This window comes from Caloenas nicobarica, chromosome 22, assembly GCF_036013445.1.
Source record: "Caloenas nicobarica isolate bCalNic1 chromosome 22, bCalNic1.hap1, whole genome shotgun sequence".
NCBI lineage: Eukaryota > Metazoa > Chordata > Aves > Columbiformes > Columbidae > Caloenas > Caloenas nicobarica.
This window is the reverse complement of record NC_088266.1, coordinates 4275696-4290509: the sequence shown is the minus strand read 5'-3', so window position 1 is coordinate 4290509 and position 14814 is coordinate 4275696. Positions and strand designations below refer to the sequence as shown.

The following is a 14814-nucleotide window of genomic DNA, read 5'->3' as shown; positions in this document are numbered from 1 at the left end:
ACACATAACATCACAAAAAGCTCAAATAATGTGAATCTTAGGCTGTGGAGCTTGTTGACCATAGGGCAGGACAGTATTTCTTTTACTCCTTTCCATCATTCCAAAAACAAATGATATTGTATTCTCCATTCTTCGTGGTCTTCCACCCGAAGTCCTAAGTCTAGAAACCTGCGATTCTGAGTCAGTGACCTTGGTTTCCTTTGGTTTTAGACTAACTGGCCGTTATTGTTCCTGATTTCTCATGTATTATGATTCTCTATGTGAAAACCAGGGACATTAGACAGAGGTTCATTAGAGACCGACTGCCCTGTTTTATTGAAGATGTTTGGATCACAATAGTACATAGGACATTTTGTTTGTTAAAGAGCTGTTTAAAATTAATAATCCTTTAAAGAAAAGTGATCTGACTTGAATTCCCAGTTGCAGTAAGCAGTAATGGATATCCTTAACTGTGGCAGTACACCTGGACAGACATCCCTAGTGTATGGGAACCTGAAGCACTGCTCATTAAAAATCATTTAGCAAAAGGTGGAAAACTTGAAGAAGCAAAACATGCATAACTCTTAGCAAGTGTGTCGAAGCTCCAGGCTCTAGGGTTTGAGAAGAAGACAAATCAAGGATATCAAATAGAAAATTCATATTAAAACAATTGGCAGGAGGCAAAAAAAAAAAAAAAAAGGCATTACTGCTACGTTCTTCTGAAACTCATTCTTCGGACAGACAAGACTGTTAATGCTTTTTTTTTTTCTTTAAACTAAGCAACAAGGTGACAAATGGGGAGAAAAAACCAAAACAAACGAACCACAAAACCCACCTCTGAAACTCTGATTCTGGAAATCCTTTTAGCTTGTAGCAAGTCTTGGAGTATGAACCGCTGTCTTCACCTGTCATAGTGGCACTTACAGTCCTTTTAACATTGAACCTTTTGGCTGCTTCTGTTTCGTTTTTTTCTTATCGTCTAACACTTCTCTGGCTGCTATTGTAGTGAAGTGGATTCTAAACTTGAGCATCCCTGCAACACGTGCAACGTTACTAACCAGTGTTAACCCGACTTACTCTGGCTGCTCATGGCATCTCCTCTGGCTGTTGTGTTCACCCACCTGGGGAGGATTTGTGAAGGAAGCAACAGCAGTCACCAAGGCAAATGTGTGTGGCGGGGATTTGCATGTCTTTGTAGCATGTGTGAAGTGCAGTTTACACTTGGTTTTAAATTTTTTTTTAATCAGGAACTTGGTTTTAGTTGCTCTATTTAAAGATTTTTGGAAGACATTGGGAGGGAAGAATTTAGATTATCTGCTGTTTTGAGATGACAAGACTTTTAAATATAATGTCAATCCTGATTTAGTGAAGAGCTCCAATTTTGACAGTCCATGACTCTTGAAGATACCTTTTTAATGTCCTAACACTCAGTCTTCAGGGACTTCCTTATCATTTGTTCTATTGATTTTTTTTTTTTTTTTAATTTAGTTTTCTTTGCCTGCTACTTCTTGTTTAGCTTTTCCATTTTCTTACAATTTTAATTTTGGTTATTTTGGGGCCACTTCTTGATTTTTGTTTTTCCAAAGGATGCGGACTCTGATAGTGGGGATGATTCGGACAAGAGATCGTGTGAGGAGAGTTGGAGACTGATCACTTCCCTGAGAGAGAAGCTGCCCCCCAGCAAGCTCCAAACCATTGTAAAAAAGTGTGGCCTCCCCAGCAGTGGGAAGAAGCGAGAGCCTATTAAAATGTACCAGATACCCCAACGGCGACGCCTTAGCAAAGACTCCAAGTGGGTTACCATCTCAGACCTAAAGATTCAGGCTGTGAAAGAGATTTGCTATGAGGTAGCGCTCAATGACTTCAGGCACACTAGGCAGGAGATTGAGGCTCTGGCCATTGTTAAAATGAAAGAGCTTTGTGCCATGTATGGGAAAAAAGATCCAAATGAGCGTGAATCCTGGCGAGCTGTTGCTCGGGATGTCTGGGATACAGTAGGAGTCGGAGATGAGAAAATTGAAGATGTTATGGCCAATGGGAAAGGAATAACTGATGTGGATGACCTTAAGGTGCATATAGACAAATTGGAAGATATTTTGCAAGAAGTGAAGAAGCAGAACAACATGAAGGATGAAGAAATAAAAGTTCTTAGAAATAAGATGCTAAAAATGGAGAAGGTTTTACCTCTGATAGGTTCTCCAGAGAAAGCTCAGGCGACCACAGCTAATGCTAAGTCTCCAAACTCTGCTGGTGTGGTGGATGTGGATAAGAAGCCCGCGGATGACTTAAAAAGAAGCGAGAATGATGATCTTGCTAAAGAGGAGCGTGTTTCTCAGCTAATGGCAGGTGATCCAGCTTTCAGACGAGGGCGATTACGTTGGATGAGGCAGGAACAGATTAGGTTTAAAAATCTGCAGCAGCAGGAAATAGCGAAACAGCTTCGTCGGCAAAATATGCCTCACCGATTTATTCCACCTGAAAATCGCAAGCCCCGCTTTCCTTTCAAAAGCAATCCCAAACATAGGAACTCGTGGAGTCCAGGCACCCATATAATTATCACAGAGGATGAAGTTATAGAGGTTAGAATTCCAAAAGAAGATGATAAGAACAAAGATGAAAACAAAGAAAAAGAAAGTAAAGCTGCTTCTAAAGACCCTCAGCAGCTCTGGAATCTTTATGGCCCGCAGAGGAATCAAGATAATATCCAAATTAACAGGCAGCAGTTAAACGCTCAGCCACAGCCAAGCACCCAGCAGCCGCCATCACCTCAGTTGCGCTGGAGAAGCAATTCTCTCAATAACGGCTCTCAAAAAAGTCTGCGGCGTCAGACGTCGGGCTCGTCTGAATCGTTGCACTCGTACAGCGGGCAGCAGAACCCAGACCTGCAGACTTTCCAGCAGAAACGCCACATCCACCAGCACCGCCAGCCCTACTGCGGCCACGGCAGCGGAGGCGGCGCAGAAGGCAGCGCCGCCAGCTCCCACCCAAAACAGACTGACCGGCTTAACCACTATAACCAGTTTGTGACGCCCCCACGGATGAGGCGCCAGTTCTCAGCACCCAACCTCAAAGCGGGCAGAGAAACGACCGTATGATGAGTTGGCCGAGAGCAGTCTGGGGGAGGGCAGTGAGGGCAATGCTGGCTTGTCGTTAAGAAACAGCCGGGATTGGCTTTGCTTGTGTCTTGGGGTTTGTTTGGCCAGGTAGAACTTGAGTAATTCACTATACAAACACAAGGTACTTGGCCCTTCAGCCCGGTCTGTTTGCATGTGGCTATTGTTGCAGTTTTAACAACATGATTGGAAGAACACTCTGAAAAATTGTAAGAACTTTTTTCATAGATAGAAGTCTGGGAGGGAAGGATGTGGAGGGCAGAACTTCCCTGCCAGCTCATTTACCAGGGGTTTTTTGTGTGTGTGTCTTGGAGTATTTTTCTAATGCTGAAAATATTATCTGGAACTTACAAAGTGCTACCTTCCTCCTGTGTTTTATGTAGACAATCAAAAGAGGAGTTTAGTTTATAGCATTGAATGTTTCTTGTGACCTTTTTCTTAGCAATAAGTAAACTTGCCATCTGTCTTTAAATTTATCTGGCTCTTCAGAACAGTATTTTCCACTCTTAACTCCAATCTTTAGTAGTAATAATCGATAAACCAAAAGTTGTCGGCTGACAAGATATGTGGAGAAGAGCTATTGGGTCACAACAGTCCTACTCCCTGAGTAGATATGGGTTTTTTCCCTTCTGCTTAAGTTCATAATTACTGGTATGAAATTGCTGTGACAGCTAAACCTGCCTGAATGGAATATTATGTCCAAAAATATATATATTTCTGAAGCAATACTTTGGAAATAAGCTTTTTCTAATTCCCATTGTATTTCTAAATATAATAGTTTTAATTATTATGCAGAGATTGTTTGAAAGGAACTAGGATTTTTTGACATTCTGGTGCACGAAGAAGCCTCAAAAAGCTAATTCTTATTTTATGTTTTCAGCTTTCTTGGGCATGAGCCTGGGAGATGTTGTTGAAACAGTTACGAAGATCTAGATATCGCTACTTTGGCTGAATTCTCCTCCAAGATAGGAGAATTGAACTGTTTCATCTTAACGTGATACCTCATGTTAGTGCCTCTGGTCTTGGATTAAACCCTTATTTCAAGACTTGTTTAATAAAGGAGAAGGTCACTTTGGGGAGATTCTTTTTCCTTCTCCCCACACTCAAAATGAAAGTTTAAAAATTATAATATCTACTTTGATCTGAAGAGGTCTATAGTTGCAGGTGATTTGGTATAAAACAAATGCTTGTAATCCCTACTTCAGATTGTTTCAAACAAATTACAGCAACACTATTGATAAAGGAATAGGCCTTGTGAATTTGGGGGTTTATCTCACTTGGAGAGTCCCAATTTTAATTATACACTTTATTCTTTCTGAGTTTCTTAAAGTACAAAACAAAATCATCCTTGTAAAAATCTGTGGACTTAAGTATAAGCCAATCTAAAGCTTTGAGGACTTATTTTGCTTATAAATTTAACTTGAATGCAATTCTACCACCAACATTGGCCACATTTGGTAAGATAGGTCCACTTTGCAGTGCATCTGTACAGTTACGTGATTTGTGCCGTTTTGCACAAATATCCTTAATTTACTTGAGGTTGCTTATTTCTTGATTAAAATATAAGCCCTTCTGGTAATTGTTACTTCTGCGTGTTTCAGCATAGCTGTAGATGAGTAGGAAATGCCTCCAGCTTACTTTCCATCTTATTTTTGTTTCCTGTCCTGATCCTGCCCACCCCTCACCCCCACCCGGCTGTGCATGGTGTAGCTGCTGGTTGCAACGTGTGGTAAGTGGCAACCACGCACCATTTACTGCTTGATTAATCGAGTGTCAATTCTGAAGTCTCTGCACATGTGTTGCTGATAGGATACTTGCCCTCTGCTGGAGGAGAGAAAGTCAGTCCTCTGACTGTCCTAAAAGAATCAGCCAGTCCCATCACTTGGGACTTTTATTTTTTTTTTTTTTTAGCGGCAGGTTTAATTTTGAGTCCAAATATGGCTTTGTAACTGGCATTTGTCTCCTGCTTTAGCCTACTTGAATGAAGGAAATAAAGCATCATGTCCAAAAAAGCCTTGATTCTTAAAGAAGCCTTGTAGATGAGCAATACTTTCTTTGAGCTTGAGTCAGAATTGCAAAATGCGTTTTGGACTGCAAGTAATATTTTGCTCTTGCCTTTATTTTAAAATCCTGTTTTAGCAGCGCAATGCACTTTGTGCATATCAAGAGTAACGAGTTCTTTCATGTCCTCAGAAAGGCTTGAACTCCGTTAAAGCATGGTCAGGAAAATCCTCTCAATTCTGTAGGAGTATGTGAGCCAGAGTCAGACTGCATGGGACAGGTCCTAAGAAGACCAAACCAATTTTATCTTGAGTCCCATTTTTGTTGAGGATTTTGGCTGCCTGTGTGAAATCACCATGTGGTTGAACATGGAGTAATTTTGATGTCCATGCAACTACAAATACTGACATGAGATTAAAAAAAATCCTGCTACTTGATATTTTAATGATAGACACTAAAAAGTTTTTGCCAACTTATTTCAGCTTAAAAATCCGGGAAGAAATATCTGTAAATGCCTGGGTGGTGGTGGTGGTGATGATGACAATAGGTTCTTACCCCACTGTTCTAGTGCAGCCCTAGAAAAACAACCCTAGTTATTCTGGTTTGACAAAAAAAGAAAAAGGATAGTCAGTGTCAAAATGGAACCCAGTCTCAGAGGAAGCAGCTTTTTTCCTGCATTTTTGGAGGATATTACAGAAGTGAAACTTGGCGGGGGGGGGGAAAAGTCCTATAAAAATAATTGCCCACTTTAAGAACTGAATGTTAATTACAGTGCAGTGTCTCATCTGATAAGGGAAGCAATGTGAGAACTTGAGGATCTCCTTGCACTATGTTCAGAAATACGCACACCTCTCACTCCAAATTCTGTGTTCGTGGAGCTAACGAACAGTTAGCAGTTAACGATCTGCTGCTTCTATAGCAGCCGGCGTGAAAAGGCTTTCAGGTTGATGGGAATGTGGCATCCATGACCGGAGTGCTGTTCTAGGGAGCTGAATTGCCATTTTCATGTGCTGTGGGCTTTGCCAGCTGCCTCTGTCCACCTGTGCCTTAGCTGTGGTTTAACAAACAGCCTTGGGGACTCACCGGGGACACGCGGGTTTGGGGAGGTGGGGGAACGCGTGCCACTAAGGCTCCTCTGATTGACTTCAACGTCCTTTCTCGAGCAATCTGAATTGAAGGGTCTGTCAAATTAGAGGATGCTATTTTTATCAGTACATTCAGCATAGTTTCAATATCTCCCTCACTGTTTGTCCTTTATATGTCGAACTTTGTTCTTGATCCTTTGTATGTTGGAATTTGCCTCGGATACTTCCCATTGAACCACTTCAGGAGCTGCCACATGAGAAATCTATGCTGTGTACCCATTTGTACTGTAAAGAAAGCAGTGAGCTGCCTTTGAATTCAGTGAGATTTTCAGATCTGTACATTGTTAAAGAAAAAACAAGTTTTGGATTGTCTTAAGAGCAAGCATCTGCCTTGTGAAAAGCAGAACTGGTTTGTATTGTAACAAGTGCTCTTTCAATAAACTATGAAATACTCTTGTAAGTGTCAGACTTGTGTCAGTGAAATGGAAATGAAACTTGATTTTAGGCTTGTCCTGATTTTATTTTTTGTCTTGGGGTTGATATTTTTCTAGCAGAGTTGAAGAGGTTTCTTTAATTGTTCCTCAGTCTGATCATTTTAAGTCCATCCACCTTGATTTTTTTCTACTGTTACATAATGTGAAAAGCAACCTATGCAGATTTGTGTCTACTGTTGCATAGTTTTTTTCTTAAAAAAAAAAAAAGCTTTTTATAGTGCAAGGGGACACAAACCATACTTGTCTTCAGTACTATACCATCTCGTGTACTGTTTATTTAAATTCTTATTTACATTCTGGAAGAAAATACAGAGCTGGTGGTTCTCTGTTTGCTCAGTGAAGACAAAGGAAACTGACTTTTTAATATACCTTAAATGCAAGAGGGAATCACATACACTACAGTACCTTTGCAGACATCACGTAGACCAAAGATTCAAAGTTGTTGTGGTACCGTGTTCTGCTTAAAACGCTGGTCCAGTCTGGTCATGCAAAGCCTGGCCTAGTCTGAGTGTGTGGTGTTAGTGTGGACTCAATAAAAAGTGTCTGCTTATATTAAACATTTCTTTATCTAGGTATTTAAATGTACAGAAGATACACTTACCTGACTCACAAGTAGAGAAGACAAGGAGCAGGTCTTTGGTTTTGAATGACTTTAGTGTGCCTGGGTTTTCATGCTGGAAGTAGAATTCTCACGGTGGAATACTCCTGGTTTTTGACTAGTCCCTCTGCAGCTTTTCAGTTTCTCCAAAAGAATCTGATCAAAGATTCTACTTCAACATTACTCAAAGAGCTTTTCGTTTCTTTATTTCTACAATCTAGCCCCTCAAAATAACACCCTGAGACTATCTTCTTCAGACTACAGGAAAATCAGTTATTTTTGCCTGTCAGTGGAAGTAAGAGAAGCTTATTTCTGTCACTTCACATCTGACCTGTTTAATCTTTTGGTTTCAAATGTAATAGCGTTATTTACACAGATGGGGGAAAGTATCAGAGAGTGCGCCTTTATGTTAATGAATTTTTAAGAGTACACTGGGTATTTCAAAACTATAGATAAGTCTGAAACTTCCTCATTGAGTCTAGAATAGTTTTTTGGTGAATCATGAATTTCAGAAGGAATATCAAAAGAAAGCACATATGTTTGTTTTATCTGTAGTTCTTTTGCCGCTGGGCTGAGGTTTCCTTACGCTGTCAGTATGGAGCCACTTTAGAGTGAATGGAGGAGACACAAATAAAGAAGGAACATTTTAGCTGAATAAAATTTCAAGAGGAAACCAAAAATGCAGCACTCATACAAAGACCATATATCTTCAATAGTTCAGTTTTCTCTCCCTAAAGGTTCTGGGTATTGAATTCACGGCATTGAAAATTCTGCGCTTTGAGGTGGTTGTTTCTCAGAGCGTAGCTACTGGTTTTTAATGCTACCTCCAGGAAATCTTTCTTATAAACTTGAAGGAGCATACTTCAGATTTCTCTCCTGACTGAACTTGTGTTAAATTTGACACAATCACACTGTGGCAGTGTTAAGTACGATACTTGGCTGTATGAAAACAAAGTCATGTAGCTGTTTAGATGGGATGCTTAAATAGGATGGGAGGAAGGCGTAAAGCTTTCCTGGTAGGGCTGAGTTCTGAATGCATTCCTGGAGAAGAATTTTAGGATTTGGAACTGTGGAAGAGAGAAGGAAGCCAGTTTAATTTGTGTAATCTATGCAAAAGGATTATCTTCAAAAAATCAAATACAGTAGTGAGATCGGCTCTTGAGACCTGGAGCACAGTGACTGTGTCTGTTCTAAATATCTTGAATTTGTATTTGTTTTACCAGCAAATAATAAAAGGGTCTTTAGGTCTTAGCAGCATTTCTTTCAAGGCACGATTATGCTGAACAGGAAGAAAATGCTCCAACAGCAGAAGGTGGTGTTGAAGTGCTCCTTGTGGGGAAGCCTCTGCACAGGCTTCTCTGCCCACTTGCCAAGGCGGTGCTATTTTGTTCATCTTCTGACATATGAAATACACGTGTGAGAGAGTTTTTAAAGTTTAAAAATTTTTTTGTATCGAAAGGCAAATCAGTGGTGCTGTTAATACTTCTGTTTGAGAAAATGAAGGTGAATAATCATCCTCTTTTAAATTTATTTCTGTATTTTCTCTATTTCTGCCTCTTTTCTACTTCCCTAAAAGCAGCAAGCAGGTCCCCCCAAAAATCCCTTTTTTCCAATCTTTAGCCAAAAAAAAAAAAAAGTCCTAAACCTTTCCATCTTACAGACACTATGAGCGTGTACATGTGATGATTTTAAAAAGCAACGCTGCTATCTTAATCGTATCAGCCTCTGTCGTCTCTCTTTTCAAGGGCAGATGTTGGTGTGTGACCTCTGAGCGTTAATGGAATTGTCTTTGTGTTTGTTCTCTGTCTGTCACTCCTCCTGAGGTGTTAGTCTCTCTTTGCTGTTCTCCTGGCTTTTGTCTGTCCTCCTACACGGTATCTCCTCTCTCCCCGCAGGACTATGAGAGTAAACTTCAGGCCTTACAGAAGCAGGTAGAGACACGATCCTTGGCAGCTGAAACAACGGAGGAGGAAGAGGAGGAGGAAGAAGAAGGTGAGTTTGAAGCTAAAAATAATTTGGCTATAGCCAAGCCTAAAGGAATAATTGCTCTAATATCTTCGCAACAGATAGAAAACTCACTTTGGAAAGCTGTGAAACAATAACTTCTTATCTGTAATCCTCACAGCACAGAGATGTAAAGTACCTATTAATAGAATAAATTCCACATAAACAGTCGATATAAATCCCCAAATTCAATTGATGCATGAAATATGTTAGTTTAACTACAGTCTTTGATTTGGTGGTCCTGAATTGGAAGGAATCTGTCTTTTCTTGGCACTAACGGAGTTCGAATGTCAAACCAAAATACAGCTGTTGCCTTTGTTGCCTTGTTTTGACTTTGCAGTTTCTTTTCTTTTCTTGGTAGGAATTCTTAGAATTCATGCTGTGACATGTCTGGATAACCCCATTTCTGGACAGTGGATAGAGTTTATTATAGAGCTTATTATTCCCGTAATACTTGCTTTCATTCCGCTGTCTCAGCGTTTGGCTGTAATAATTAACTAATTTAAAGTCATAGGAATAGAATTTATTTTGTTTTCTCTGTTCCAAATCTCCCTAGTTGATCATTATATCTCTGACAGTGGTGAGGATGTTTGGATCCAGTTTTTCCTCACTGAATAATAAAAAAATCAAGTTTTTGGTTTCTGTTCTCTTCCAGAAAAGGTTTTGAGAACCTGGCGACACAGCAGCAGTATTAGGTACTGCATGGGGTGGTTTAGAGAAGAAGCCACAGTGTTTGATTTCTCTGTTTCTTTGTCCTAGTGCCCTGGACACGACATGAGTACGAACTCGCACAATGGGCGTTCAGGAAGTGGAAATTTCACCAGTTTACTTCACTGAGGGACCAGCTCTGGGGAAATGCGGTATATCTGAAAGAAGCCAATGCGATCAGTGTAGAGTTAAAGAAAAAGGTAGGGACGTACAGAGTAGCTGTTTGAATTTTCTGACTCATCAGTTTTGGCTGTATAACTGTGCTTCAAACAGAGTTACTTGCAGTCTCTAAAGTTATGTGTCTCTTGTTTATTAGTTTGGACTTTAAAAGCGTTCAGAAAATTGTGAGTCTCTGACTCAGACTTCTGAATGAACATCCCACGCAAATCTGGTTGATATATTCTCCTCTTCTTCATTTCCCTTATGCTGTTCCTGTGAATATCATAAACGCGTGTACATCTCTCCAGGGCCCTGTCTTTTCCTTTTTGCTTTTAACTTCATGTAGTCATTCATCTTATCAAGAGAAGTGGGTGCTGCAGAATCCGCTAGGTCTATAGTTTTCCAGACCTCTGCCAGCTGTGGCAAGGAAGGCAAGATGCGTGTTCTCACCTGTAAAATGTCTTATGCCATTTTGAGGCGGGGGGGGGAAGGCATTAAAACCCCCCCCTGAATTTATTCACAGAGATGAAAGTTGAACTGGCTTCATATGTTGCCTTGGGTTAGGTCTCTGTCCCCTTTGTGATGCTGATATCTGACTTCTCAGAGTGAAAGTAATTTTTCTGTTTCCATCCAGGTGCAGTTTCAGTTTGTCCTGCTGACAGACACCCTCTACTCACCGCTGCCACCAGAGCTTTTGCCCCCTGAGCTGGAGAAGACCCGGGACAACAGACTTTTCCCCCGTACAGTGGTAGCTGTGGAAGTCCAGGATCTGAAGAACGGAGCAACGCATTACTGGTCCCTGGAAAAACTCAAGTATGCAAATATTACTGGGGAACTTCCTTATGTCAGCTTACTCCACGTTGTGTTCTCTGCTTTTGTTATTCACTCTCTATCAATTTTTTAATCCTGCATTCTTCTGTGCAGGCAGAGGTTGGACCTGATGCGCGAGATGTACGACAGGGCTGGGGAAATGGCGTCGAACGCGCAGGATGACGGTGAAAGCACAATGACAGGCAGCGACCCCTTTTATGATCGGTTTCATTGGTTTAAGCTGGTTGGAAGGTATGTGACGATCATCTCAACTGCTGGTTCACTGATAACTCTGGTCAGTTCTGGATGAACTTAGGATGTGGTTATAAACCCTGTGGCCGCTACCATTAGTTGTGTGTGGTGTCTTTCAGGGATTTCTGACTTAGAATATAGTGAAGAACAGAAAATGCTCTTCAGAATGTTGCCAGTTCTGGTGTAACCTTGTAGGATCTGATTTGACTGATCCCTTCGTAAGTTATAAGTTTAGTTTTAAGACAAGGTAGCTAGCTAATTCTGTCTAAAGTCACTGGAGCAGAGCTGTGGGAATATGGAGAACACTGGAAGCTGAGGGGAAAAGTGGCCCAGGGTCTTACTTACCTGTGTGGTTCAAATGGTTTGGTCATACTCTTTAGAAATACCTAATACCCAATGGGATTCTTTAATATTTGCTGATGTCGGCTGCACCTTCACAATATTTTTATTTACAAAAATGCTACATGTTGGAAATAAGAATTGTAGCTCTGAGAAGTAGATGCGCTCTCAATATCTCTGTCTGGCTGTGTTTATATTCATTTTTCATTTGCTTTCTGCTCAGTTCAAGGATGCTTTTTTTCTTCATTTTGTTTAGCAATCCCTTCCCTTACGTTTTGTTGCAGTCCAGATGGTGTGAAGCCTTTTCTTGTTGTTCAGGTGGTCTCTGTGTTCATGGCAACAGACGGCTGTTAAATGAAGCATTCTTCTCTCCCCTCACTCTGTTAATTGCTATTCCATTAACTGATATCTAGCTCCCCCATATTCCACGGCTGCGTGAACGAGCGCCTTGCCGATCGCACGCCCTCCCCCACTTTCTCCACGGCCGACTCCGACATCACTGAACTGGCTGATGAGCAGCAGGATGAGATGGAGGACTTTGATGATGAGGCCTTTGTGGATGATACCGGCTCCGACGCTGGAACCGAGGAGGGATCAGACCTCTTCAATGATGGGCGCGACCCGTTTTACGACCGATCCCCTTGGTTCATTTTAGTGGGAAGGTTGGTGAGGTTACTGTGAGAATGGCCAAAAGGGACCAGCTCTTGCTGTAGGCTGCAATGGCTTTCCGTGTGCTGCATAGAGTGTCTGTCAAGCCAGCCAAAATACCTATACACGTGAATTGGAATTGCCAGAGAATGAGTGTAGTGTAACGTTGTTTTAAATTCCCATGTCAGAGGCCATGAAACCTAAATAATAATGGAGAAAAAAACCCTTAGGTGCAACAATGCAAGAGACTGCTCCCCTCTCTTCTGCTCCCACTCCCTCATTTATGTTTTTTTTGCTTATTTGACCACTCTGTAAGCCAATCTACGTGTTAAAACAGTAAAGGAGGTGGTTACCACAGCGCTGTACAAGGGGAGTAAGACTCCATGGCTGGCAGAAAGACGGAACAAAGAAGGGACCAGAGCTTGGCTTCGTCCTTTTCTGTGACCGTAAGCAGGGATGGTCAGGAAGGCAGGATCTTTTTGCAGTTTCCTTGAATGCAAGAAGCTTGACTGTATTATTTGTAAAAATGAAGGACTGCGGTTGTCAGTCTTCTATCAAGCTTTTAGATCAGCTTAGCTGTATTGTTGAACCTCATTCTTTGTCTTTAGTGGAAGTATTTACAAGTTGTGACTAAAACTTGGAACTTCCTTAATCTAGTCTTTGAAACAAAAATCACAGTTACTAAAGATGCAAGAAATTGCATTACTCCTCTTTGATCTCTGTGAATTTGTGCCCTTAGCTGCCCTGTCTGATAATGTGTGTTACAAGATTGAATTCTTTCAGGGTAATCTGATCCACAAGAGTCAGTTTGGGAAAGGCACCTTAACTGGCTCGGAAGTGGTTCAAGTCAGCGAGTTAAAGTGCCGCACGCCGCTGGCCATGGCTGGGACGGCTTTTTTGTGGCAGCGCTGGCAGGCTCGGCGCGTTCTCCCGTGGTGCATGGGCTTTCAGAGCACGACCTGCAGTGCTTGGGAAAAAGTCGAGCTATTCACCTTCATTTCACAAACTCTTCAGGAAGCACAGCACCAGCTGAGCAAATACAGTGGATAATGAAGACAGTCATGCTTCCTGGCAATGACACAAGTTGCTTCCCATTGCTGTGTGTTAAAGAGAATACGGAGCCCTGTCTCTATAGGCGGTTACGGGTACTGGCCTGAAGCGTGTGTGCTGCACATAATGGGAGCTCTGCTTGGCTTGGAAATTGTACTGAGGAGTGATGCTTAGTTTGTATTATCTCTGAGCAGACAGCTGAATGGCTTTTTCCCAGTTGTTGGTTTCTATTTTCTGTTTCTATTCCTGTTCTGTTTTGCCAGCAGAAAGCTGTCGGACTGTTTAGCACCAGGTCGCGTTCAATTTATAACAAAACCAAATTTCCTGAACGCTTTTAAGTGTGTGCTGTTTTATATGTTGTGGAATGTGTAGGACAAAAATAATATTTCTAGTATTTTGGAGAGGGGGTAATCAGCAATAATGAGTCCAGGTCACAAAGGAGAGGAGGAGAAGGAGAAATAGGTCACGTAGTTCTCTGACTCCCTGGGCATCTCAGTGTTTTTCTTCTCTCTCTGTGCTGTGACTATCTTTGGTTTGTACTATAACGATTAAAGAAAAGGAAAAAAGAGCTGGTCCCTTTAGACATCTCTTCTGGCATGCTGGGCTGTCATTAAGACTGATTTATTTAATACTGTGACATATCAAGCATTTGCTATGTTTTTAAGGGAGGTGGGAGAGGACTATGGGATATTTTATTTAAATCTTGAATTGACGTGTTTATTTTGAAAAAAATCCATCATCATTCTGAGTTCTGTTGCTTTTGTTTCTATTTTTTTTTTTCCAAATTGTGTTTGTTAAATTTCATTTCTGGTTTTGTCGTATGCCATTTTACCTCACCAATCTTTCTGCTAATACAGCTCCCCCCTTTCAGTCTGCTGGGCTCAGGTGCAGGGGACACTCAAATATAGGATGTTTGGAGAGTCGGGGTCCTCCCAAACGTGGGAAGAGGAGGAGGAGAACGTTAAGATTTAATTCACTCTTAACTTGGTACTGTCTTGTGATGGAGCAGATGGCAAGGCACTGGAAAGCAATATTGCTGCATAAAGCAACTCTTTTCTCTGCACAGCAAACGTGCTATTGCTCTCCGGTCTACAGAAGAGATCCAGCGTTTTCATCACCACACGGGAAGCTTAAAACTTTTTGTATTATGTCCTTTTCTTTCTCTAAGTGAAAACGCTTCCAGTGAGCCAGATGACTGGATGGAAGGAGGTTAAGGAAGATGAGAAATATTTTCTTTTCCTTTGCGATTGTCATTTTACGGAGGTGACCAAATTGTAATTGCTAACAAAGCTGATTGCTTTGGCTGTCATGTGTTGGACAGCAGCTTCAGAACTTCAGCCATGCAAGTAAAAAAATATTTTTATTTTTCATGCAGTTAATGCTTTCACTTTCCACTACTTTGGCTTTGAAGCAGGAAGGTTTCTATAATGACTTGCCTCTATTAGTTAGTGAAACTGTCTCTTGCTGTATACAGATCAATGTGAGGCTATTTAGATTCCTTTCTGTTGGGGAAAAATGTCCATTCTCCTTAGCTTCAAATGTGGTTTTTTGTGTTGACCATATAACTACAGACC

General features: G+C 41.2%; 1 protein-coding gene across 6 annotated transcripts in view; it reads left to right on the top strand.

Moving 5' to 3' along the window:
• KIF1B (kinesin family member 1B) overlaps positions 1-14814 on the top strand; it is a 76445-nt gene that overhangs the window by 37330 nt on the left and 24301 nt on the right. For 3 of the 6 annotated variants that reach the window (XM_065650103.1, XM_065650102.1, XM_065650101.1), the window contains 5 exons: positions 9166-9262; positions 10034-10182; positions 10776-10954; positions 11066-11203; positions 11956-12204. In XM_065650103.1, coding sequence (XP_065506175.1) covers positions 9166-9262; positions 10034-10182; positions 10776-10954; positions 11066-11203; positions 11956-12204 — 812 coding nt within the window. Of the gene's footprint in view, positions 1-1565; positions 6639-9165; positions 9263-10033; positions 10183-10775; positions 10955-11065; positions 11204-11955; positions 12205-14814 lie in introns of those variants that run through there. The other 3 variants (XM_065650105.1, XM_065650104.1, XM_065650106.1) reach the window with 2 other exon arrangements.